At 47.3% G+C, this 27,986-nt stretch overlaps 1 protein-coding gene and 1 pseudogene across 2 annotated transcripts; both read left to right on the plus strand.

Moving 5' to 3' along the window:
- The first annotated feature begins 223 nt into the window (after positions 1-223).
- Positions 224-27,960, plus strand: LOC138645579 (kinesin-like protein KIF22; annotated as a pseudogene).
- Positions 19,255-24,657, plus strand: LOC138645574 (uncharacterized). 2 transcript variants are annotated; one of them, XM_069734988.1, is made up of 4 exons: positions 19,255-20,917; positions 22,667-22,787; positions 22,911-23,021; positions 23,167-24,657. In XM_069734988.1, the coding sequence occupies exons 1-4, from the start codon at positions 20,759-20,761 to the stop codon at positions 24,465-24,467; spliced, it is 1,692 nt and encodes a 563-aa protein (XP_069591089.1). In that variant the 5' UTR covers positions 19,255-20,758; the 3' UTR covers positions 24,468-24,657. The 2 variants fall into 2 exon arrangements, with proteins under 2 accessions (XP_069591089.1, XP_069591090.1); XM_069734989.1 differs by lacking the exon at positions 19,255-20,917 and adding an exon at positions 20,926-22,169.
- Positions 27,961-27,986: the final 26 nt, after the last annotated feature.

Raw genomic sequence — 27,986 nt, forward strand, 5'->3', positions numbered from 1 at the left:
GTGAAATCCTCGGATATTTGGGGTCTAAGGACAAAGTACATCATTGACGAAGAATTGTGCAAATCCGGAGCCCCGCCTGGTAATTATAACTCGCCTGTCCGTGCCCACAGTAAACATGGCGCACGTGTCATGTGACCTGCACGGCAACGGGTTCCATTTTTTGAATTAACCAATGACGAGTGGTTTGCGTCTCACGCCTCTCGTTCGGCACCGGAATTCAGCGTCACGTGACGCGGTCAGGGCTTCCCATTGGCTGTTAATGAAGGAGGCCGCCAAATACGAAAAAGAGGTCCAGTAACCGATGGTTTCCCCTGAAGTAACTGAGGCCTGAGAGCGGAAGAAGCGGCGGCAGCGACTGCGGGCGACAGGGAGGCAGGTGAGGCGGGAGAGGCACGGAAGCGACGGGCAGAGCTATCAGGGGGGCGGACGGGCGATTCCTGCGGTCTGTCTGTGCCGCCCCCTGGTTGGTCATTGCCAGGAGCACAGGCCCGTGTGTATACAGTGTGTGTGTATATATATATATAACGTGTCTGTATACAGTGTGTTAATATATAGGCACACACCATCCAGGGGCGGCACAGACTGCAGGAATCACCGGCGCAATCTTTCCCCAGAGAGTGTTCTGAATATGGCCACTTCTTGCAGGAGGCTGTTGCTAAGCGACCACCCAACTCCAGCGCCTATAGAGGGGTAGAGCGGCCACTGGTTGCGTAGTGGTGTGACCGACAGGCTCTGGCTGCCCCATCTCAGCGCAGAGTGATGTCAGGGCACAGACCCTGATTCCAGCGATGTCGCTTCATCGGTGCCTGCTGTGGTCTTGATACAAATGCACAGCTCTGTATAACTCCACCCACCCCCACCGATTGGCAGGTTTCTGCCTATGCGCAGTGTACACAGAGAGCATCCAATCAGTGGTGGAAGCAGGGCTGGACCAGGAGGCACCAGACACCTAGTCCTGCAGTGATGATCTCCTGCTGAGAAAACACTGATTATATTGAAATTACAACACTCAGCCTAACCCCTTAAGCCCCGAGGGTGGTTTGCACGTTATGGACCGGGCCAATTTTTACAATTCTGACCACTGTCCCTTTATGAGGTTATAACTCTGGAACGCTTCAACGGATCCCGGTGATTCTGACATTGTTTTCTCGTGACATATTGTACTTCATTTTAGTAGTAACATTTATTCGATATAACTTGCGTTTATTTGTGAAAAAAACGGAAATTTGGCGAAAATTTAGAATATTTCGCAATTTTCCAACTTTAAATTTTTATGCCCTTAAATCAGAGATATGTCACACAAAATACTTAATAAGTAACATTTCCCACATGTCTACTTTACATCAGCACAGTTTTGGAACCAAAATTGTTTTTTGTTAGGGAGTTATAAGGGTTAAAAGTTGACCAGCAATTTGTCATTTTTACAACACCATTTTATTTTAGGGACCACGTCTCATTTGAAGTCATTTTGAGGGGTCTATATGATAGAAAATACCCAAGTGTGACACCATTCTAAAAACTACACCCCTCAAGGTGCTCAAAACCATATTCAAGAAGTTTATTAACCCTTCAGGGGTTTCACAGGAATTTTTGGAATGTTTAACCCCTTTCTGCCATTAGACGTACTATTGCGTCCATGTGGGGTGGGCTTTTCTTCCCAAGGACGCAATAGTACGTCATATGCGATCGGCAGCGCTCACGGGGGGAGCGCCGCCGATCGCGGCCGGGTGTCAGCTGTTTATCGCAGCTGACATCCGGCACTATGTGCCAGGAGCGGTCACGGACCGCCCCCGGCACATTAACCCCCGGCACACCGCGATCAAAGATGATCGCGATGTGCCGGCGGTACAGGGAAGCACCGCGCAGGGAGGGGGCTCCCTGCGGGCTTCCCTGAGCCCCCCGCAGCAACGCGATGTGATCGCGTTGCTGCGAGGGTCTCACCTCCCTCCCTGCTCCCTCCAGCCCCGGATCCAAGATGGCCGCGGATCCGGGTCCTGCAGGGAGGGAGGTGGCTTCACAGAGCCTGCTCAGAGCAGGCACTGTGAAGCAGCCTGCACTCCTATCAGATCAGTGATCTGACAGAGTGCTGTGCAAACTGTCAGATCACTGATCTGTGATGTCCCCCCCTGGGACAAAGTAAAAAAGTAAAAAAAAAAAATTTCAAATGTGTAAAAAAAAATTAAAAAAAATATTCCAAAATAATGAAAAAAAAATAAAAATATTATTCCCATAAATACATTTCTTTATCTAAATAAAAAAAAAAAAACAATAAAAGTACACATATTTAGTATCGCCGCGTCCGTAACGGCCCGACCTATAAAACTGGCCCACTAGTTAACCCCTTCAGTAAACACCGTAAGAAAAAAAAAAAAAAAACGAGGCAAAAAACAACGCTTTATTATCATACCGCCGAACAAAAAGTGGAATAACACGCGATCAAAAAGACAGATATAACTAACCATGGTACCGCTGAAAACGTCATCTTGTCCCGCAAAAAACGAGCCGCCATACAGCATCATCAGCAAAAAAATAAAAAAGTTATAGTCCTGAGAATAAAGCGATGCAAAAATAATTATTTTTTCTATAAAATAGTTTTTATCGTATAAAAGCGCCAAAACATAAAAAAATGATATAAATGAGGTGTCGCTGTAATCGTACTGACCCGAAGAATAAAACTGCTTCATCAATTTTACCAAACGCGGAACGGTATAAACACCTCCCCCAAAAGAAATTCATGAATAGCTGGTTTTTGGTCATTCTGCCTCACAAAAATCGGAATAAAAAGCGATCAAAAAATGTCACGTGCCCGAAAATGTTACCAATAAAAACATCAACTCATCCCGCAAAAACCAAGACCTCATATGACTCTGTGGACCAGAATATAGAAAAATTATAGCTCTCAAAATGTGGTAACGCAAAAAATATTTTTTGCAATAAAAAGCGTCTTTCAGTGTGTGACGGCTGCCAATCATAAAAATCCGCTAAAAAACCCGCTATAAAAGTAAATCAAACCCCCCTTCATCACCCCCTTAGTTAGGGAAAAATTAAAAAAATGTATTTATTTCCATTTTCCCATTAGGGCTAGGGTTAGAGTTAGGGCTAGGGTTAGGGCTAGGGTTAGGGCTAGGGTTAGGGCTAGGGCTAGGGTTAGGGCTAGGGTTAGGGCTAGGGTTAGGGTTAGGGCTAGGGTTAGGGCTAGGGCTAGGGTTAGGGCTAGGGTTAGGGTTAGGGCTAGGGTTAGGGCTAGGGTTAGGGCTAGGGTTAGGATTAGGGTTAGGGCTAGGGTTAGGGCTAGGGCTACAGTTTGGGTTGGGGCTAAAGTTACAGTTAGGGTTTAGATTACATTTACGGTTGGGAATAGGGTTGGGATTAGGGTTAGGGGTGTGTCAGGGTTAGAGGTGTTGTTAGGGTTACTGTTGGGATTAGGGTTAGGGATGTGTTTGGATTAGGGTTTCAGTTATAATTGGGGGGTTTCCACTGTTTAGGCACATCAGGGGCTCTCCAAACGCGACATGGCGTCCGATCTCAATTCCAGCCAATTCTGCGTTGAAAAAGTAAAACAGTGCTTCTTCCCTTCCGAGCTCTCCCGTGTGCCCAAACAGGGGTTTACCCCAACATATGGGGTATCAGCGTACTCAGGACAAATAGGACAACAACTTTTGGGGTCCAATTTCTCCTGCTACCCTTGGGAAAATACAAAACTCGGGGCTAAAACATATTTTTTGTGGGAAAAAAAAAGATTTTTTATTTTCACGGCTCTGCGTTATAAACTGTAGTGAAACACTTGGGGGTTCAAAGTTCTCACAACACATCTAGATTAGTTCCCTGGGGGGTCTAGTTTCCAATATGGGGTCACTTGTGGGGGGTTTCTACTGTTTAGGTACATTAGGGGTTCTGCAAACGCAATGTGACGTCTGCAGACCATTCCATCTAAGTCTGCATTCCAAATGGCGCTCCTTCTCTTCCGAGCTCTGCCATGCGCTCAAACGTTGGTTTCCCCCAACATACGGGGTATCAGCGTACTCAGGACAAATTGGACAACAACTTTTGGGGTCGAATTTCTCCTCTTACCCTCGGGAAAATACAAAACTGGGGGCTAAAAAATAATTTTGGGGGGAAAGATTTTTTTTTTTAATTTTCACGGCTCTGCGTTACAAACTGTAGTGAAACACTTGGGGGTTCAAAGCTATCACAACACATCTAGATGAGTTCCTTAGGGGGTCTAGTTTCCAAAATGGTGTCACTTGTGGGAGGTTTCTACTGTTTAGGTACATTAGGGGCTCTGCAAATGCAATGTGACACCTGCAGACCATTCCATCTAAGTCCTCATTCCAAATGGAGCTCCTTCCCTTCCGAGCCCTCCCATGCGCCCAAACAGTGGTTCCCCCCCACATATGGGGTATCAGCGCACTCAGGACAAATTGGACAACAAATTGTGGGGTCGAATTTCTCCTTTTACCCTCGGGAAAATACAAAACTGGGGGCTAAAAAATAATTTTTGTGGGAAAAAATTTTTGTTTTATTTTTACGGCTCTCCATTATAAACTTCTGTGAAGCCCTTGGTGGGTCAAAGCGCTCAGCACACATCTAGATAAGTTCCTAAGGGGGTCTACTTTCCAAAATGGTGTCACTTGTGGGGGGTTTCTACTGTTTAGGTACATTAGGGGCTCTGCAAACGCAATGTGACACCTGCAGACCATTCCATCTAAGTCTGCATTCAAATGGCACTCCTTCCCTTCTGAGCCCTCCCATGTGCCCAAACAGTGGTTCCCCCCACATATGGTGTATCATCGCACTCAGGACAAATTGGGCAACAAATTTTGGGGTCCAATTTCTCCTGTTACCCTCAGGAAAATACAAAACTGGGGGCTAAAAAAATAATTTTTGTGGGAAAAAAATTTTGTTTTATTTTTACGGCTCTGCATTATAAACTTCTGTGAAGCACTTGGTGGGTCAAAGTGCTCACCACACCTCTAGATAAGTTCCTTAGGGGGTCTACTTTCCAAAATGGTGTCATTTGTGGGGGGTTTCAATGTTTAGGCACATCAGTGGCTCTTCAAACGCAACATGGCGTCCCATCTCAATTCCTGTCAATTTTGCTTTGAAAAGTCAAACGGCGCTCCTTCCCTTCCGAGCTCTCCCATCCACCCAAACAGTGGTTTACCCCCACATATGGGGTATCCGTGTACTCAGGACAAATTGTACAACAACTTTTGGGGTCCAATTTCTTCTCTTACCCTTGGGAAAATAAAAAATTGGGGGCAAAAAGATAATTTTTGTGAAAAAATATGATTTTTTATTTTTACGGTTCTACATTATAAACTTCTGTGAAGCACTTGGTGGGTCAAAGTGCTCACCACACCTCTAGATAAGTTCCTTAGGGGGTCTACTTTCCAAAATGGTGTCACTTGTGGGGGGTTTCAATGTTTAGGCACATCAGTGGCTCTTCAAACGCAACATGACGTCCCATCTCAATTCCTGTCAATTTTGCATTGAAAAGTCAAACGGCGCTCCTTCCCTTCCGAGCTCTCCCATCCGCCCAAACAGTGGTTTACCCCCACATATGGGCTATCAGCGTACTCAGGACAAATTGTACAACAACTTTTGGGGTCCAATTTCTTCTCTTACCCTTGGGAAAATAAAAAATTGGGGGCGAAAAGATAATTTTTGTGAAAAAATATGATTTTTTATTTTTACGGTTCTACATTATAAACTTCTGTGAAGCACTTGTTGGGTCAAAGTGCTCACCACACCTCTAGATAAGTTCCTTAGGGGGTCTACTTTCCAAAATGGTGTCACTTGTGGGGGGTTTCAATGTTTAGCCACATCAGGGGCTCTGCAAACGAAACATGGCGTCCCATCTCAATTCCAGTCAATTTTGCATTGAAAAGTCAAATGGCGCTCCTTCGCTTCCGAGCTCTGCCATGCGCCCAAACAGTGGTTTACCCCCACATGTGGGGTATTGGCATACTCAGGACAAATTGTACAACAATGTTTGGGGTCCATTTTCTCCTGTTACCCTTGGTAAAATAAAACAAATTGGAGCTGAATTACATTTTTTGTGAAAAAAAGTTAAATGTTCATTTTTATTTAAACATTCAAAAAATTCCTGTGAAGCACCAGAAGGGTTAATAAACTTCTTGAATATGGTTTTGAGCACCTTGAGGGGTGTAGTTTTTAGAATGGTGTCACACTTGGGTATTTTCTATCATATAGACCCCTCAAAATGACTTCAAATGAGATGTGGTCCCTAAAATAAAATGGTGTTGTAGAAATGAGAAATTGCTGGTCAACTTTTAACCCTTATAACTCCCTAACAAAAAAAAATTTTGGTTCCAAAATTGTGCTGATGTAAAGTAGACATGTGGGAAATGTTACTTATTAAGTATTTTGTGTGACATATCTCTGTGATTTAATTGCATAAAAATTCAAAGTTGGAAAATTGCGAAATTTTCATAATTTTCGCCAAATTTCCGTTTTTTTCACAAATAAACGCAGGTACTATCAAATAATTTTTACCATTGTCATGAAGTACAATATGTCACGAGAAAACAATGTCAGAATCACCAGGATCCATTGAAGCGTTCCAGAGTTATAACCTCATAAAGGGACACTGGTCAGAATTGTAAAAATTGGCCCGGTCATTAACGTGCAAACCACCCTTGGGGGTAAAGGGGTTAAATAAAAATGAATATTTAACTTTTTTTCACACAAAATTTATTTCAGCTCCAATTTGTTTTCTTTTACCAAGGGTAACAGGATAAAATGGACCCCAAAAGTTGTTGTACAATTTGTCCTGAGTACGCTGATACCCCATATGTGGGGGTAAACCACTGTTTGGGCGCATGGGAGAGCTCGGAAGGGAAGGAGCGCCTTTTGACTTTTAAATGCAAAATTGACAGGAATTGAGATGGGACGCCATGTTGCGTTTGGAGAGCCACTGATGTGCCTAAACATTGAAACCCCCCACAAGTGACACCATTTTGGAAAGTAGACCCCCTAAGGAACTTATCTAGATGTGTGGTGAGCACTTTGACCCAACAAGTGCTTCACAGAAGTTTATAATGCAGAGCCGTAAAAATAAAAAATCATATTTTTTCACAAAAATAATCTTTTCGCCACCAATTTTTTATTTTCCCAAGGGTAAGAGAAGAAATTAGACCACAAAAGTTGTTGTGCAATTTGTCCTGAGTGCGACGATACCCCATATGTGGGGGTAAACCACTGTTTGGGCGCATGGCAGAGCTCGGAAGGGAAGGAGCGCCGTTTGACTTTTCAATGCAAAATTGACTGGAATTAAGATGGGACGCCATGTTGGTTTGGAGAGCCCCTGATGTGCCTAAACATTAAACCCCCCCCCCCACAAGTGACACCATTTTGGAAACTAGACCCCCTAAGGAACTTATCTAGATGTGTTTTGAGAGCTTTGAACCCCCAAGTGTTTCACTACAGTTTATAACGCAGAGCCGTTAAAATACCGGATTACGTACCGGTAATGCTCTTTTATAGAGCCCACGACAGCACCCACTAGAGAGAGGGGATCCGCCCCTAGGAACAGGAAACCTACAGAGAGATAAAAGGGGCGGCCCCCCTCGCTCCTCAGTTGTTTTACAGAGAATAGGAGGAACCGCCGCCAGGTTTTAGTTAACAGGTTCGGGTATATCCATATATATACATATTTACAACCTCATTATATCTTTCTAATATTTACACCTCACCAAACAAGCACCATGTGCAACTATATACAGAAAAGGGAGGGATGTGAACGGGTGCTGTCGTGGGCTCTATAAAAGAGCATTACCGGTACGTAATCCGGTATTTTCTATTCGCCACGACAGCACCCACTAGAGAGAATTTCAGAGACTATAGACTGGGTGGGTTTACTGAGTCAAGGACCGATACACCAAAAGTTAGATCAGAAGCAGAGGATAGATCTAATCTATAATGCTTATAGAAGGTATTCGGTGAAGACCAAGTTGCAGCCTTACATATAAGGTCTATTGGCACATTTGCCCTTTCTGGCCAGGAAGTCGACAAGGCTCTTGTAGAGTGCGCTCCCACATGCATTGGAGGATCTTTCCCTCCAGCCTTATACGCCAGGATTATGGCCTCTCTGATCCAGCGAGATAATGTGTTCTTTGTGACTCCGGCACCCTTGGTTTTACCCTGAAAAGACACAAAGAGAGCCCTACTCTTCCTCCAGTCCCTAGTTCTCTCTAAATAGGCTAAGACAGTCCTTTTTACGTCTAGGGTGTGAAGTCTTTCTTCTTCTGGAGTTGAGTGGTTCTCATAAAAGGTAGGTAACTGGATCTCCTGGGATCTATGAAAGGTAGAAGCCACCTTAGGGAGATAACAAGGATCTGTTTTTAAAAGTATCCTATCTGATGTTACCACAAAAAAGGGAGGATCTATAGATAAAGCATGAAGATCACTTACTCTTCTGGCAGAAACTAATGCCACTAATAATACCGTTTTTAAAGAAATATTTTTTAGTGAGGCTGCATGGAGAGGCTCAAAAGGTGATTGAGTCAATGCATTTAGGACCATCGATAGATCCCACTGAGGGACCCGAGGTATGCTAATTGGTCTCGATCTCTCACAGGCAGATATAAACCGAGATATCCATTTATTACCTGCTACATCAAAATTAAAAAGAGCTCCTAAGGCTGACACCTGCACTTTCAGAGTGCTTACTGAAAGACCTAATTCCAGACCTTTTTGTAGAAATTCCAATATTGGAAATATAGGAATATCAGCGGAAAGTTGTGTAGTATGGAATTGAAGGAATTTCCTCCAAATTCTGACATAAATCCTGGTAGTTGAGGGTTTTCTACTTTTCATCAGAGTATCTATTAACCCACTAGAAAACCCCCTGAGATTTAGTAACTGCCTTTCAAACTCCATGCAGTTAAATTCATGCCTTTTGCCTGAGGATGAAGGAACGGACCCTGAGAGAGCAGGTCCTTGGATTGAGGCAGAATCCACGGGTCCGACACTGACATCGCCCTCAGCCATGAGAACCATGGCCTTTTGGGCCAGAATGGGGCTATTAATAGAATCCTTGTTCCTTCTTCTCTTATTTTTCTTATTACCAAAGGTAGTAGATTCAATGGAGGAAAAGCATATGCCAGGTCGAAAGTCCAGGGCACTTGGAGGGCATCGAGTATGTCCGGCTTGTCCTCTCTGTTTAGAGAGGCAAACATCCTGACCTGTCGGTTGGCTCTTGTGGCAAACAAGTCTATTTGAGGAATACCCCATTGCGCTGTTATCATTTTGAAAATTTTTCTGTTTAGCATCCATTCCCCTTGATGAAGGGTGTGACGGCTCAGAAAATCGGCACGAAAGTTGTCTGTGCCCCTGATGTGAACTGCTGATAGTGATAGCAGATGACCTTCGGCTAATTCCATGTCTGATGCCAGCTGCCTGAGTCTGTCCGACCGCGTACCTCCTTGATGGTTTAAGTAAGCTACTGCCGTGGTGTTGTCGGAGAACACTCTTGTGTGAGAGCCGCTGAGCTGAGGAAGAAAGTGAAGTAGGGAATAATATATTGCCCTCAACTCTTTGACATTTGAAGAACTATCTAGTTCCGAACTAGACCAAAGATCCTGAACCCACTGATCCTTAAAATGTGCCCCCCAGCCTTTAGGCCCAGCATCTGTGGTCACTATACTAGAGGGGGAAATTATCCAGAGAACCCCTTTTGAAAGGTTTTTCTGATTTAACCACCACCTAAGGGAGTGTAATACTTCCGTTGTTGGATAAACTGTTCTATCCAGACAGCCTCTATTCTTAATGTCCTCCTCTAATATAAATTTTTGTAGAGGCCTAGTATGAGCCTGTGCCCACTGGACCGCAGGAATACACGATGTCAGAGAACCTAGTAATGACATGCTCTGTCTGAGTGACATACTACGATTTTCTATTGCTAAGGATACCTTATCAACTATGGAGAATTTCTTATCCTCAGGCAGCTTACAAATCTGGTCAGCTGAATCTAGAAGGAGCCCTAGGAATTTCTGACACTTAACCGGCTGAAGTCTAGATTTTTCCCAATTAACCAGCCACCCCAGGGATTGTAAGGAAACCACTACTTCCCGTAACCTCTGCTCACACTGTAGGGGGTCTTTACCCACAATCAATAGGTCATCTAGATATGGAATGACTAAAGTATCTTTTACTCTTAGGAAAGACATAACTTCCAATAGCAATTTTGTGAAAACCCTTGGGGCCATGGATAATCCGAAGGGCATCGCCTTATATTGTAGATGACGAATTTGTCCCTCTATACAGACTGCTACCCGAAGGAACTGCTGGAATAAATGATGTATAGGAATATGATAGTAAGCATCCTTAAGATCCAATACTACCATGTAACAGTTTGGAAATAAATTCTTTATGGCTGAACGAATGGATTCCATTTTGAATGTTTTAGGCCTTATAAAGGAGTTCAGCTTTCTTAAATTAATTATGGTTCTGAAAGAGCCATCCGGCTTATTAATCAGAAACAAGGGAGAATAAAATCCCCTCCCCCTCTGGGAAGATGGGACTTCCACTAGGACTTGTTTGCGTAGGAGGGTTTTAACCTCTGTTTCAAGTGCCTCTTGCTGAGGCCTGGATCTTAAGGTGGTAAGGAGGAAGGAGTCCGGTGGAGTTCTAATAAAGTCTAATGTGAGGCCTGAAGATATTAATTTAATGGCCCAAGTATTTATTGTTATCTCTTCCCATTGTTGCCTAAATTGTTTTAATCTTCCACCCACTGGAGGAATATAATTACTGGAATTTGTCGGCTGGCTTGAATGGACGTTTATTAAACAGGTTTCCTTTTTGTTTAAAATCCTTATTGTTCCATCTGTCTCTGAAGCCTCCCTTCTTTCCGAATGGTGGCTTCCTGAAGGCCCTTCTGTAAGATGGAACAAAGGGATTAGGGAATCCTTTTTTCCTTTCACCTGCCTTCTTGAGTATATCGTCAAGGACTGTTCCAAATAGGTACTCACCCTGACAGGGTATGGCACATAATTTTGATCTAGATTGGGCATCTCCTTTCCAGTTTTTTAGCCATAAAGCCCGCCTAGCCGTGTTGGAGATATTAGCTGTTCTGGCCGCCAGACGTAGGGAGTCAATAGAGGCATCCGATATAAAGGCAGCCGCACCCTTGATCAAAGGGATAGACGCTCGTAACTTCTCCCTGGATACACCATTTTTAATATTTTGCTCCAGCTGATCCAGCCAGACTAACATTGATCTGCCAGTACATGTGGCTGCAATTGCCGGTTTGAATGCCGTGACACAGGCCTCCCACGATTTTTTAAGGAGCGCATCTGATTTTCGGTCCATGGGATCTGTTAAGGAACCTGCATCTTCCACGGGCAAGGAGAACCGGCGAGATGTAGATGCAACTGCAGCATCGACCTTTGGTATTTTGGTCCATGTACTTAAATCTTCGTCATCAAATGGGTAGCGCCTTTTACAGGGTATTGGTACAAAACCTTTTTGACCTTTACCCCATTCCTTTTTAACGAGGTCCTTTATGGCCTGGTTTATTGGAAACACGTGGCCTTTCCGTTGGGAAAGACCAGCAAACATGATTTCCTGTGGTGTTTGGGGTTCTTTTGACTCCGATACCCCCATCGTATTTCTCACCGATTTAACCAAGTTGTTTATGCCTTCAGTTGGAAAGCAAACAAAGTCTTCTTCCCCTGAAGAATCAGACAGTTGAGAGACCTCAGAGTCGACCTCCCCACTCTCTGCTGACGTGTCGGCTCTAGGTGAGGATACTCTTCTTTTCTTTTTCTCGGTATTAATCGAGGAAGAACCGCCTCCTAACGACTGAAGTTCTTCCCTAATTATAAGCCGTATCTCGTTCATTTTCACCGATTCCTCCTGCCGTAAGGTGTTATCTATACATGCCTGACATAGACTCTTAGTATAGGAGTCAGGCAGGGGTTCGGTACATATGGCACATTGTTTGTGCTTACTCTTTCCCGTCCTTTTTGCCTAAAATAATACAAGCAAAGGAATCAATATATACTTCAGTGAAGTATGCGTACACTCACCCAGCGTATTAATTTTACCGGCTGCGGGGTTGCCTTAGTTTGGGATGTGGAACGGGATGATTTTCTTCCCGATTTATCAGTGGAGTCACTTAACTTAAAGTGTCCACTGCTGTTTTTCCTGGTTTCGCTACTAGGTACTAGTGGCTCTTCCATGGAGTGCACACGGACCTCCTCTTGGGATGACATAATGCACACTGACTGCACTTCTCATCCTGACTTTTATAGTGTAGCCACTCCTGCATACATCCCCATCCTGTTTTTTTTTTTTTTTTTACTCACAAGACCGGCATCCAGACGCTGGGATCGCATGGGGGAATCCAATATGGCGGTTCCCCCGGAAATGGTACTCTGACACCGCGACCCCGGAAGTTCAAGCTTCCTTCCATGGGACGCTGACGCTACTGCGCATGCGCCCGCGTCTCTGCAAACCGGAAGCGCTCTCAGCGCTGCTTCCCACCATGTCGCCTCTTACCTCTGGAGGGAACGGAGGGAAGATTCCCCAGGGATACCACACCGCTGCTCAGCTCCACTCAGGAGGGCATTCCACAGGTATCCACACTGCGCCGTGCCTTTCATTAGTACTTACCCAACGGTGTCCCAGCAGGGAGACCGTTGGTACCTTCAGGCTTCCCTGTCAGCCGCACCAGATGAGGGGGGAGCCCGCAGGAACATTCCCCCGACACTGTCTACCTGCTCTGGGACCCCTGTCGCTCAGCAGAGTCGATACAGGCGGTAGCCCAGGCAGGTCTTCCTCTTCTTAGCCATAGAGTTCTTCTCTGTGGGTTCCCTTCTAGGAACAGGAAACCAACTGAGGAGCGAGGGGGGGCCGCCCCTTTTATCTCTCTGTAGGTTTCCTGTTCCTAGGGGCGGATCCCCTCTCTCTAGTGGGTGCTGTCGTGGCGAATAGAAAATAATTTTTTTTTTTTTCGCAAAAATTATTTTTTAGCCCCCAGTTTTGTATTTTCACAAGGGTAACATAATAAATTGGACCCCAAAAGTTGTTGTCCAATTTGTCCTGAGTACGCTGATACCCCATATGTGGGGGGGAACCACTGTTTGGGCGCATGACAGAGCTCGGAAGGGAAGGAGCGCCATTTGGAATACAGACTTAGATGGATTGGTCTGCAGGCGTCACGTTGCATTTGCAGAGCCCCTGATGTACCCAAACAGTACAAACCCCCCACAAGTGACCTCATATTGGAAACTAGACCCCCCATGGAACTTATCTAGATGTGTTGTGAAAACTTTGAACCCCCAAGTGTTTCACTACAGTTTACAACGCAGAGCCGTGAAAATAAAAAATCCTTTTTTTCCCCACAAAAATGATTTTTAGCCCCCCAAATTTTTATTTTCCCAAGGATAACAAGAGAACTTGGACCCAAAAAGTTGTTGTCCAATTTGTCTCGAGTACGATGATACCCCATATGTTGGGGTAAACCACTGTTTGGGCGCACGGGAGAGCTCGGAAGGGAAGGAGCACTGTTTTACTTTTTCAATGCAGAATTGGCTGGAATTGAGATCGGACGCGATGTCGCGTTTGGAGAACCCCTGATGTGTCTAAACAGTGGAAACCCCCCAATTATAAATGAAACCCTAATCTAAACACACCCCTAACCCTAATCCCAATAGTAACCCTAACCACACCTCTAACCCAGACACACCCCTAACCCTAATCCCAACTGTAACCCTAACCACACACCTAACCCTGACACACCCCTAATTCTAATCCCAACCGTAAATGTAATCCAAACCCTAACCCTAATGGGAAAATGGAAATAAATACATTTTTTTAAATTTTATTATTTTTCCCTAAGGCTAGGTTCACATTGCGTTAGGGAAATCCGTTTAGCACTAGCGGATTGCGCTAACGCAATGTCTTTTTAGGTGTCGTGTTTAGTGGTCGCGTTAACGTCCCCGCTCTGGAAGATCGGGGATCGGACCTCGGGCGCGCCGCGGACGCTGCAAGCAGCGTCCGAGGCGCGCCACAAAAGAACGGCACCTTGCTAGCGCGAGCCGAAAATGGCACGCTCTAACGATGCGCTACACCCGAAAATCACATTGCTGTCAATGGTTGTGCTAACGGACCCGTTGCACGGCGTTAATTGTGACATTTTCGCCGTGCAACGCTGTCCGTTAGCGTTAACCCATTAACGCAATGTGAACCTAGCCTAACTAAGGGGGTGATGAAGGGGGGTTTGATTTACTTTTATAGCGGGTTTTTTATATCGAATTTTTATGATTGGCAGCCGTCACACACTAAGACGCTTTTTATAGCAAAAAAGTTTTTGCGTCTCCACATTTTGAGACCTATAATTTTTCCATATTTTGGTCCACAGAGTCATGTGAGGTCTTGTTTTTTGCGGGACAAGTTGACGTTTTTATCGGTTACATTTTCGGACATGTGACAGTTTTTGATCGCTTTTTATTCCGATTTTTTGTGAAGCAGAATGACCAAAAACCAGCTATTCATGAATTTCTTTTGGGGGAGGCGTTTATACCGTTCCGCGTTTGGTAAAATTGATGAAGCAGTTTTATTCTTCGGGTCAGTACGATTACAGCAATACCTCATTTATATCATTTTTTTTATGTTTTGGCGCTTTTATACGATAAAAGCTATTTTATAGAAAAAATAATTATTTTGGCATCGCTTTATTCTCAGGACTATAACTTTTTTATTTTTTCTGTTATGATGCTGTATGGCGGCTCGTTTTTTGCGGGACAAGATGACGTTTTCAGAGGTAACATGGTTATTTATATCCGTCTTTTTGATCGCGTGTTATTCCACTTTTTGTTCAGCGTTATGATAATAAAGCGTTGTTTTTTTGGTTCGTTTTTTTTTTTTTTTTTTTCTTACGGTGTTCACTGAAGGGGTTAACTAGTGGGCCAGTTTTATAGGTCGGGTCGTTACGGACGCGGCGATACTACATATGTGTACTTTTATTGTTTTTTTGTTTTTTTTTATGTAAAGAAATGTATTTATGGGAATAATATTTTTTTTTTTTCTGCTTTATTTAGGATTTTTTTTTTTTATTTTTTTTTACAAGTGTGGAAATTTTTTTTTTTTACTTTTTCACTTTGTCCCAGGGGGGGGACATCACAGATCACCGATCTGACAGTGTGCACAGCACTCTGTTAGATCGGTGATCTGACATACAGCCGGGCAGGATTAGAGCTGCAGCTGCAGCCTGATCCTGACCCGGAAGTGCTCCCTGCAGGACCCGGATGCAGCCCCGCGGCCATTTTGGATCCGGGGACTGCAGGGAGAAGACGCTCGGTACACGGTGAGCACATCACCGTGTACCGATCGTCTCAGGGAAGCCCGCAGGGAGCCCCCTCCCTGCGCGATGCTTCCCTGCACCGCCGGCACACTGCGATCATCTTTGATCGCGGTGTGCCGGGGGTTAATGTGCCGGGAGCGGTCCGTGACCGCTCCTGGCACATAGTGCCGGATGTCAGCTACGATAGGCAGCTGACACCCGGCCGCGATCGGCCGCGCTCCCCCCGTGAGCGCGGCCGATCGCATATGACGTACTATCCCGTCCATGGGAATTAAGTCCCAGGTCACCTGGACGGGATAGTACGTCATATGGGATTAAGGGGCTAATAAGTGACACCTCGCCGGAATCAGGGTCTCTGCCCCTACATCATGCTGCTCTCGGATCACACAGCAAAACCCTGCAGGGAGATTCGTGATCACACAGCAGACCTCAGGGGACCATGTGCATTGATGTATTCTAGATCGCCCGGTGGCCATTGTTATTGGCAGCACGTGTTCTGGTTACACGGGACGATGTGCTGCCGAGGACAATGATCTTTTGTGCTGCACTCAAGATGATATTGATTGAATGAGCACCTTGATCAGCGTCCGGTTTACACTGCACGATAATGGCGAGAGGGGCGATTTATATTTAGGCCTGCCCCCGTGCCGCTCATTATGTAGGCCTGGCCCCGTGCCGCTCAGTATTTAGGCCTGGCCCCGTGCCGCTCATCCCCTGATGACCCCGATCCAGGCCGGCTCTGCATATTGGCACTTTGTGTTCTCATGATCCCCCTTCCACCCAGGAGTCTTCACCAGTGGACACTTCCTTCCCTTTTACTTTTTCCGTGATACATTCCCACATTGTTTTTGTTGCATAAATTGCATATGGCCCCCGCCAGGCTAAATGTTCACAGACCAATATGAAGTGACTGCCAAGGTCCCGTGCCGCAGTAGACAGCACAGATCAGTCTCCTGTGCAGCAAAGCCACGATGGCATCGATGGGGTCTTCAAATCATGCTCCTGTTGATGACAGCCGGGAGGGCACGCAGATCCCACTACTGGCACCAGTTTGTCCAGGGATGACAGACCCAATACTGCTTTTATTACCTGTAAAGTTCCTCCCATTGATGACCTCGTGTGGGGGCCGGTTGTAGGATGTGCTCGGCCCTTTAGAATTTTATGAGATCCCCAAGTTACAGGATATCTTCGCCCCTGGAGGTTCCAGGCTGTAGATATTGCCAGCAGATTTTTTTATGATGATGTTATCTCTACATAGATAATGCTATACCTGTCATATATAATCTATCGGTTCGTTATTGAGTTGTTGATGTGAGTGAATCCGTTCTGTTGGTCCCTTCACCATATCCCATTAATGTCGGATCTATTCAATATATGTACTCCGGCCCCGGCTGGTCTGCAACAGATTCTTTCATGAGAGGACGCTGTCTCATTGGAACAAAGGAAACCTCTGCACTTCTCCCCCTATGTGTAAAAAAAATCTCAATCTGACTCTTTTCCCCCCAGTAGATATCCTGTTGTAAGCACCTGTCCAAGGCAGGAGGTCTCTGCTTCAAAGGTTTTTTTTGTTTTTTTATTAATTTCTCTCTCCCTAGCTATAATTAATTGTATGTTCCTTCTTTCCCCATATGTTCAATGTGGGGGACAGGTCTGTAGCGATTTTAATTTTTCTGACGTTCCTAACACAAATCCAGATGTATGTCTGGTCAGTGGGTGCAATACTTTATTATCACAGCCTTTATCACACTATTTGATAAGTTCTGGAATGCTCCATGTGTACAGGATCAGAATAATTAACAGTACAGCAAATGCAGAACCATAATCGGTACAAGAATACAGCGCCGGGGCCGTAGTCTGCGCGGGAATACAGCGCCGGGGCCGTAGTCTGCGCGGGAATACAGCGCCGACACCGTAGTCTGCGCGGGAATACAGCGCCGGCACCGTAGTCTGCGCGGGAATACAGTGCCGGGGCCATAGTCTGCGCGGGAATACAGCGCCGGGGCCATAGTCTGCGCGGGAATACAGCGCCGGGGCCGTAGTCTGCGCGGGAATACAGCGCCGGGGCCGTAGTCTGCGCGGGAATACAGTGCCGGAGAAGATCAGTTTCTCGCTATGATGGCAAGAGGCCGTCCCCACATTGTCAGCACCGCTGGCTGCCTCGTAGTCGGTGTAGATGCTCCTTGGTTAGTATTCGGCAGGGTTCCCTCTTATCATGTGAGAGCTGTCAATCAGTCAGGTGTCTGCTCAGTATGTAAATCTAGGGGATCTAGCGGTGCGTGGGGCTCCTGGCCTCGCCGGCGCTGTGCGTGGGGCTCCTGGCCTCGCCGGCGCTGTGCGTGGGGCTCCTGGCCTCGCCGGCGCTGTGCGTGGGGCTCCTGGCCTCGCCGGCGCTGTGCGTGGGGCTTCTGGCCTCGCCGGCGCTGTGCGTGGGGCGCCTGGCCTCGCCGGCGCCGTGCGTGGGGCGCCGTGCCGAGGATCCCTCATTTCTATATATGATGACATGAGTATTAATGGTAATTACAGCAATGAAATCTGGGGGTGAAGTCTTTATATAACTGATCTGGGCTGATAGCCATCTCCTTTTTCTTGTATTTGTGGATCCCACGTATTTCTCTTGACATTTTAGGTTCTCTTCGTTCCTATGATAGTTCTTCTTGTCGCGTCACTGGTATTCTATTCGATCAGTGGATGTCCCCTGTGTCCCGTCGTTCTCACTCTGCGCTCTCTGTTTTTCAGGTGCCTTTTTCAGATTCGGGGACCCCCCCCCCTATTGGAGAGGACGGGATCACTGAGTGCAACCACGACGTGCGTTCTCTACAGGTGAGCGGGGGCAGCGGTCTGATCCACCAGGGGCAGCGTTAGCGGTGAGGGACCTTCCGCCCGATATTTGTCCTTCATCTATTCTTGCGTCGTCAGGCATAAACATGGCGAAGAGAGTGAGCGTCCTGGACAGTCACGGGGTGAATAAGAAGCCGTCACCTTCCCGCGTCCGAGTGTCGGTACGGCTCCGACCGTTCATGGAGAAGGAGGAGGACCAGGCCTGTGTCCGGGGCCTGGACGCGCAGTCACTGGAGATCGTGAACTATAGGAACCAGCTGGAAACCATGCAGTACCAGTGAGTGACCGTGGTGCAGGTGGTAATGTCTGCCGGGCGGACGCCATCACCCGTGTATCACTAAGGACCTGGCACATCCAGGATTTATGGCAGAACTTCACTCCTGTCCCTTCCTCTGCTCCTCAGCTTTGATGCTTTCTATGGAGAAAAGGCCACGCAGCGCGAGATCTACACCAGCTCCGTGTGTCCCATCCTGCCCCACTTGTTAGTCGGGCAGAATGCCAGTGTGTTCGCCTACGGACCTACCGGAGCGGGTGCGTAGTGTCCTGGGGGGCTGGGGGTTATATAACACCTGTGCTCCGTGTAACTGGCCGTCCTCTCCAGGGAAGACCCACACCATGCTGGGCAACCCGCAGCAGCCGGGCATCATACCGCGAGCTGTCAGAGACCTGCTGCAGATGACTCGGGGGAAGAACGGCACACCCGAGGAGAAGAACTGGACCTTCACCATCACCATGTCCTACGTGGAGATCTATCAGGAGAAGGTGGGTGATGACCTCGTACTGCACCGCTGGGGACCGGCCATATCCCCCTCCGATGCCTAATTAACCCTTCTCTTATCAGGTGATGGATCTGCTGGAGCCCAAGAACAAGGACCTTCCTATCCGAGAAGACAAAGGCCACAACATCCTCATCCCGGGGGTGACCCAGAAGACCATCACCACCTTCTCAGACTTCGATGAACATTTCATTCCCGCCAGTCAGAACCGGACTGTCGCCTCCACCAAACTGAACGACCGCTCCAGCCGCAGCCACGCCGTGCTGCTCATCAAGGTGAGAGGGGAGCCGGCCGACAAGGTGGCCTGGAAGTAGGAGCCGCCATTACTTGTCGGGTGCCTCTTCATTATGAGCATGGCCAGGCAACCAGAAGGGGCAGCCATGTATTATTATTATTATTATTATTATTATTATTTATTTAGCACCATTGATTCCATGGTGCTGTACATGAGAAGGGGTTACATACAAGTTACAAATATCACATACAGTAAACAAACTAACAATGACGGACTGATACAGAGGGGCGAGGACCCTGCCCTTGCGGGCTTACATTCTACAGGATTATGGGGAAGGAGACAGTAGGTTGAGGGTTGCAGGAGCTCCGGTGTTGGTGAGGCGGTAGCTCCGGTGTTGGTGAAGCGGTACCTCCGGTGGTGGTGAGGCGGTAGCTCCGGTGTTGGTGAGGCGGTAGCTTCGAAAGTGATGAGGCAGCAGCGGTGTCGGTGCAGGCTGTAGGCTTTCCTGAAGAGATGAGTTTTCAGGTTCCGTCTGAAGGATCCGACTGTGGTTGATAGTCGGACGTGTTGGGGCAGATAGTTCCAGAGGATGGGGGATGTATCAGCAGTGTTTCTGCCATCCCGGGGGACGGACCACCCATACGATCCTGCATAGATTCTCACAACGTTTGCCAATCTTAATCATTGAATAGTTGGTAATTTCATGCTGCAGTATCCGCTCCTGTCCTCGGCCTCCGCTCCTGTCCTCTGCCTCCGCTCCTGTCCTCGGCCTCCGCTCCTGTCCTCGGCCTCCGCACAGAGCAGACATTCCGCCAGGCCGAGGACGAGCCCCGCTAATGCTGTTATTATCGGACATTAGGTGCAGAATCGTTGTAAATACTTTTATGCCCAAAATGACACAAGTATTCTCGGAGGGATCCCTTTATTGCTGACCAGAATAATATATTTGCAGCTTTAGAGCACAGCGGCTCCTTCTTCAGGTAGGTTTACAAAAAAAAGAGAGCATACTTTTCCCTTTCGCCACGACCGCACCCCACTGGAGAGAGGGATCCGCCCCGCAGGAACAGGAAACCTACCGAGATATAAAAGGGGGCGGTCCGCCTCTCCTCCTCAGTTTAGGTTTCCTGTTCCTGCGGGAACAATCCAGGAACGACAGGACGACTACACGTACCTGGGCTAGCATGCCGCCTGTGCAGTGTCCGTGAGAACGGCAGGGGCTGCAGCTCAGAAGCAGCGTCGGGGGAGTTCCGTTAGACGGCTCCCTCCTCGGCTGGTGGAAGGAGCAGACGGCCGGGTCCGTGGAGGGAGCCCGGCGTCTTCTCCTGCGTGCGGTGCGGCCAGGAGCCGGGTAAGATATCCTCCATTGCGGTCCGGCGCTGAACCCCGGACCGCGCATGCGCCGACCGCCGCAATACTGGCTACCCCGGAACTGAAGGAGTCACTTCCGGGGTGCCTAGGCCGGATCTGGGGCGGGGGAGCCAGCGGCGACCCGCGCATGCGCATTGCGCAGCGGGAAAGAAAAAAAAAAAAGGGAAAAGGGCGCACTATTTAAAAACGCCCAGAAACAATAATGCGGCGATGCAGAGATGTCATCCCCAGGTGCCATGGACCCCACAGCTGGAGATCCAGTGCCCCCCACCAAAGATCACACCAAAGGATCCTCGGAGTCCGCTCGTAAGAGTGACGGTTCCAGAACAGGATCTCGGCCTTCTGATCCAGTACTATTCGCTTCACTGGGTGAGTGTTTAAACTCTGCCTATTAAGCTGACGCTGTCTCCCTATTTCTCTCTTTTCTCTCTCTCTCGCTACTTATTACGCCCAGTCTAAAAAACGACAAAAGTCCAAACATAAGGAATGTGCCTTGTGTAGCCAGCCCCTTCCGGACTCATACCCCAAAAAACTGTGCAAGGACTGTTTTAAGGAAACAACTCAGGGAACGACAGTGTCTGTTACGGACTTACGGGCCATTATTAGAGAGGAGCTTAAAAATATGACCCAGGAAAAACCGCGTAAAGCTAAGTCCAAAACACCAACACTTATGTCAGACTCCGAAAGTGACCAAACTGTACTGTCAGAAGCCTCCCCATCATCATCATCTTCCTCATCAGAAATCGCGGGGCGTTCATGTTTCCCCTTAGACAGTGTGGACAACTTGGTAAAATCAATCCGCAATACCATGGGGTGTGAGGAGGTAAAGGGTGCGTAAACCACGCAGGAAATTGTTTGCGGGTTTGGCAGAGAGAAAGAGGAGATGTTTTCCGGTTATACCAGCGGTGAAAGCATTAATTAAAAGAGTGGGAGAAGCAGGATCAAAGAAGCTTTTTGCCCTCTGCATCTAAACGTAAATATCCGTTTAGTGATGAGGAGCTCCTTACATGGACCAAAGTTCCTAAGGTCGATGCAGCCGTAGCTTCTACCTCCAAGCAATCCACTCTGCCTGTGGAGGATGCGGGACTTCTGGTCGATCCATTAGATCGCAAAGCTGAATCATCCCTTAAGCGATCTTGGGAGGCAGCTACAGGAATCTTTAAACCTGCAGTAGCCAGCACCTGCGCTGCCCGGTCAATGATCATTTGGATTGATCAGTTGGACCAGCAGATCGAAAATAAAGTTTCGAGAGAGAAACTTAGAGCGGCCATCCCCTTAATACGAGGAGCGGCAGCTTTTATGGCGGACGCATCTGCCGACTCTCTTCGGCTAGCAGCGAGATCCGCAGGTCTTGTGAACAATGCAAGACGCGCACTTTGGATGAAAAGTTGGAAAGGGGACGCGCAGTCTAAATCCAAAATATGCGCAATCCCATGCGAGGGTGAGTACCTCTTTGGTAAAACCTTAGATGAGATACTCAAAAAGGCAAAGGACAGGAAGAAAGCCTTCCCTGATTCCTCTATTCCCTTTTACAGGAGAGCCTTTAAGAGGAGACCGTTTGGTAAAAGGAGGCAAACGGATAGGTCTACAACATGGACCGCTAAAGAGGACAGACAAAGAGGTACCATGTTTAGAAGACCCAACCCCCCAAAAGACAATAAATTCTGAGGATATACCAGTAGGGGGCAGACTGAAATCTTTCGCCACCCAATGGGAAAAAGTAACATCTAGCTCGTGGGTTTTAAACATCATCCGAGATGGAATTAAACTACAATTCTCTCGTGTTCCCCACGAGTCATATATTATAACATCCCTCAGCTCGCCCGCACAACAGCAGGCTCTAGAGCTAGAAATTCAAACCCTATTATCAAAGCGGGTTTTAGTCCAAGTCCCTGAGGGGCAGGAAGGCAGAGGATTCTACTCTCCCTTATTCCTGATTTCTAAACCCGACGGTTCTTTCAGGACCATCATAAACCTCAAAAAACTCAATTCATTTGTTAAAAACCATACATTTAAGATGGAATCCATTAGATCCACTATGAAGCTCCTCTTTCCAAACTGTATGATGGGGGGCATTGATTTAAAAGATGCTTATTATCATCTCCCTATTCATGACAGATACCAAAAGTACCTCAGAGTAGCAGTGACAATCAACGGCGAGGTTCATCATTTCCAGTATACAGCCATGCCCTTCGCCCTTTCAACAGCACCGAGGATCTTCACCAAGATAATGCTAGAGGTGATGGCCTACCTTCGCCAAAAAGAAACCTTAATTGTTCCCTATCTGGATGACTTTTTGGCCATTGGAAATTCAGTTACTCAATGTGCTGATCGTTTGGCTCATGCAATTTCCTCTCTACAGGATCTAGGCTGGATAATCAATACCGACAAATCCAGACTCACTCCGCTATCCTGCCAGGCGTTCTTGGGGTTCCATCTAGACTCCGTATCTCAAAAGTGTCTCCTGCCTCAGGTAAAAATACTACTGGTCAAACACAAAGTCCTAGCGGCGATAAACAATCCACGTATATATATGGAACATGGAGGAAAGCTGCTACTCCTCTAATGTTAAAGAATTAAATGCAGTAAAGTACGCCTTATGCCATTTTCTCCCACAGCTACGAGGGAAAGACGTCAGAATCCTTTCCGACAACACCACCACAGTGGCGTATCTAAACAGGCAAGGAGGCACGCGATCAGAGACTCTGATGTCTTCTGCTACAGAAATCCTGAATCTAGCAGAAAGTCACCTAACATCCCTTACTGCACTGCACATAAGAGGGGAAAACAACCAGCAGGCAGACTTCTTAAGTCAACACACCTTGAAACAAGGAGAGTGGTGCCTAAACCAGCAGATTTTTCGAGATATAGTATCCCTATGGGGTCAACCTCAAGTAGATCTCTTCGCCACAAGGAGAAACAAAAAAGTCCGGAAATTTGCCTCCCTATCTCCAGCGGATCATCCGGACATTCTGGACGCTCTCCAAGCCCCTTGGCAGTTCAGTCTAGCATATGCTTTTCCGCCGATCATACTGCTACCCCAAGTCATTCGCAAAATCAGAACCGAAGGAGCGAGGGTGATACGAATAGCTCCATTCTGGCCCAAGAGACCATGGTTCTCGTGGCTGCAAACCATGTCGGTCTCAGATCCTTGGGTCCTCCCCTCAACACCCAATCTTCTCTTCCAAGGTCCGTTTTTCCACCCTCAAGTGGACAGTCTACATCTTACGGCCTGGAATTTGAGAGGCAGATGCTAAAATCAAGGGGGTTCTCGGAGGGATTGATAAACACGCTCCTCCAGAGTAGAAAACCTTCCACTACAAAAATTTACACACAAATATGGAAGAAATTCCTACAATTCCATACATCTTCAAATACGTCAGAAATTCCGATACAGTCTATCCTGGAATTTCTTCAAAAAGAGAGAGAACTAGGTTTAACTGCAAACACCTTAAAAGTTCATGTTTCCGCACTAGGAGCTCTCTATGGCCATAACATTGCGGGGAATAGATGGGTATCCCGATTTATTACAGCCTGTGAACGGATAAATCCAGTTAATATACCTAGAGTTCCTCCCTGGGATCTAAATTTAGTTTTACAAGCCCTAACAGACTCTCCATTCGAACCAATAGATTCAATACCAATCAAGATCCTGTCACTAAAAACGGCCCTCTTGGTAGCACTGACTTCAGCCAGGAGAATCAGTGACATCCAAGCACTCTCTATAGATCCACCTTTCCTGCTAACTTTTCAGGATAAGTTGGTCCTTAAACCAGACCCTTCCTACCTTCCCAAAGTAGCTAAGACATTCCATAGGTCTCAGGAAATAATCTTGCCCACTTTCTTCAGTAATCCTTCCACTCCGGAAGAACAAAAGTACCACATTCTAGACGTTAAGAGTAGTGTTAAAGTACATTGAAAGAACCTGTAGCTGGTGACAGTGTAGGGCTCTGTTTATTTCCTTCCAGGGTCACAAGAAGGGTCATGGAATAACGAAAAGCACGTTATCCCGGTGGATCAGGGAGTCTATCACACTGGCCTATTCCGCGAGTAAAGAAAACCCTCCGGAAGGCATAACAGCGCACTCTACCAGAGCTATGGCATCCTCCTGGGCAGAAAGGGGAGAGGTCCCAAATGAGACTATATGTAAGGCGGCAACTTGGTCAAATCCCTCTACATTCTATAATCACTATAGGCTTGACCTATCGTCAACTTCTGACCTAGACTTTGGCAGGACTGTCCTCAGCACGGTGGTCCCCCCCTAGGTGATGGTCTCTGTAAGATCTCCAGTGGGGTGCTGTCGTGGCGAAAGGGAAAAAGCCGGATTACTCACCGGTAATACTCTTTTAGTGAGTCCACGACAGCACCCTCTTACATACCTCCCTATATTAATATAGTACTTACTATTGAGTAAAATTCTTTTAATCAAACATGAGCAAATAAGTTTGAAAATGAAATAAATTATATTTGCCTAATACTGGCGGTCCTCCGGGTACTCTGAAATCAAAACTGAGGAGGAGAAGCGGACCGCCCCCTTTTATTTCTCGGTAGGTTTCCTGTTCCTGCGGGGCGGATCCCTCTCTCCAGTGGGGTGCTGTCGTGGACTCACTAAAAGAGTATTACCGGTGAGTAATCCGGCTTTTTATCATTTTTGGGCATTAAAGTATTTGCATTGATTTTCCTGGCTAACACAGTATCAATATATATATATTTTATATTGTACCTCAGGTGCAGAAGAATCAGCAGATTTCTCCGTTCAGGCAGCTGACCGGAAGGCTTTACCTCATAGACCTGGCCGGCTCCGAAGACAACCGGCGCAGCGGAAACCAAGGCATCCGCCTGAAGGAGAGCGGCGCCATCAACTCGTCCCTGTTCACTCTCAGCAAGGTAGTGGACGCCTTAAATCAGGGGCTGCCCAGAATCCCCTACAGACAGCAAGCTGACCCGTCTCCTGCAGGTGAGGGATGGTGGGCTCCACTGATGGCACCCGCCGCCATGATGGGCTGTCGCCGTGGCCGGTCTCTTGGGCCATCCTCACACGTGTTTCTTTTCCAGGATTCGCTCGGCGGCTCTGCCCACAGCGTTATGATCGCGAACATCGCCCCGGAAAAGCATTATTACTTTGACACCCTCACTGCCCTCAATTTCGCTGCCAAGTCTAAGCAGGTCATCAACAAACCCTCCAGCTTGGAGACCACCCAGGCACCAGGTATGGGGTCACCTCCGATCAGACACGGGGTATAAGGATGGCAGAACATCGTCTCACGTCTCTACTTTTCCTTCCTCAGTTCAGCCCACCATGAAGAGACCCTGGGATGACCTGGAGAATTTGGTTCCATCTCAACACCCTAAAAAAGTCAAGTCTGAGCCCACAGAGGAGTCTCCAACCTCAGAAGGAGGTGGAGGAGAAGGCAATGGCGGCTGAGGCTCGCTCAGATATTGAACTGTCCGATTCCATCGTCAGTGAGGGCACGTTCCGGGTGCCGCTGAGGACTCGTGCCAAGGCCAGGAAGGTGCTCCGCGTCCAGCCCCTGCAGGGTGAGAGTCATGGACGCCTCGCGGCGGAGGGCGAGCTCTCTGGCACGGCCCTGGGTAGGGGTCAGAAGCTTGTCTGTTAGTGACGGAGGTTGTGGGGGACGAGTATCTTCTGTCCTGCACTACGGTAGGTGTCATGTCCTCACATCTGTTTTTTTTTTTTGTTTGGTTCAGGTCTCAACGAAAACAGCATAGATGCGGGGATCCTGATGATGGAGAAGAAAACGCAGGTGAGTGGGAAACGCTGGGAATGGTTAAGTGGTGGGAGTACTCACCTGCTGACAGTTCCCATCATGCCTCCTCCCCCAGAAGACACTGGCGCTGGTGAATGGTGGGTTTCACGTGGGTCTTTGTATCTGGAGGTTTTCTTTATCATCTTACCCATCACATCCACAGAAGGTCCACGACGGCGACGAGAACAAACCCAGCTGGGAGATGAAGATGCAGACGGATCTGCTGCAGAACGGCAGAGAGCAGATTCTCAATCTCCTCAACACCGGATCAATAAAAGAGCTGAAGTCCTTGAAGAACATCGGGGACAAGAAGGCCAAGCGCATTGTGGGCTGGAGGGAGCTCAACGGCCCGTTCACCAACGTAAGTATAAAAAATAAAGCGCGTGCTATCGAGTGAATGGCGCAGCATGCAGTCAGTATGAGACTCGGTGTCCAGGACTGTTCTCACCAATCTTCGTGTAGAATTCATCTTGTGCTTCTGCACATTAATCTGCGACTGTATTTACTGCCATCTGCATGTGAGGTTTTACATCATTAGTTGCTTATAGCAGAATCCAATTTTCCTGCTCACTGATAGTTGGTGTTATATTGATGCATATGGCAGAAGATAATCGTCTGCCATGTGCATCAATAGAGCTGCATTTGCAGTTTTACATGAGTAATATCTCAGGAGCTCAGCCCTGCACTGACAAATACACAAGCTCCATTTTGGGGGAGTGCAGGAGAGTTGAGCAGCGTTAGAAAGCAGCTAAACAATAATGTAAATCCACACTTCAGTCACGCTGATGTCGATGGCAGAAGATAAGATCAACCGGTCAGAGGGTGCCATGTAACGGGAGAATACACTGTCCGGTGTTTTGCGGTCAGACGAAGGTTAGGATACCATTTCTGTGTTTCAGGTGGAGGACCTGGCCTCCATGGAAGGGATGTCTACCAAACAAGTCGACTCCTTCTTAAAGGTAAGACTCCGGATCCGTACATTGTAGCTTAGTAATGGGAGTTATATTTGTGGGGTGGGGATTATAGGACAGACCTGATTCTGATGGTGGTCTCCCCACAGGCCAATATCCTGTGCATTGTAGCGAGCTGAAGATGCCCCCCGGACCCAGCACTTCTCACCGAGAAGCCTTCACGTCATGGATTCTGTGAAACCTTTAATTCTCCTGCCTGATGCCCGTGTCTTTGCCCCACGCCGGCCTGGGGGTAACCTGTGCGTCTGTGGAGTGTGTGGGGGTCCTCCTTCACCTCTACATGGGACCCCACATTACTGCGAGGAGACGGTGGGAGGACCGCCATGTTTTATCATGTTAGTGTTTGTAATAGTATGTATTTGTGAATCCCTGCAGTGTTCCCCCCCCAGACCCTACACACCGCGTCATATAGAGGGGTCTGTAGGGTCCCCAGATGTAACCACTTTTATATAAGAGCAGTCATTTTAATGTGACGTTGGCTGATCCGCCCCGTGCAGGAGGAGCTCGTCGGGGCCCCCATCATTCAGAAGGTGAGAAGATAAGTTATTGGCTGCACGGACCCTCCGCGTGTCGTCAGGCGGAGCCGCTCCGGTGGCACGCGTCGCGTCCATGTTTTTTTTTTTATTATTTAAATTGCTATTTATTGTTAATAAAAATCTAAGAGAAAACTTCACTTTCTCATCCAAATTTCAATATGTT

The sequence above is a fragment of the Ranitomeya imitator genome, chromosome 7 (genome assembly GCF_032444005.1).
Source record: "Ranitomeya imitator isolate aRanImi1 chromosome 7, aRanImi1.pri, whole genome shotgun sequence".
NCBI classification, from domain to species: Eukaryota; Metazoa; Chordata; class Amphibia; order Anura; family Dendrobatidae; genus Ranitomeya; species Ranitomeya imitator.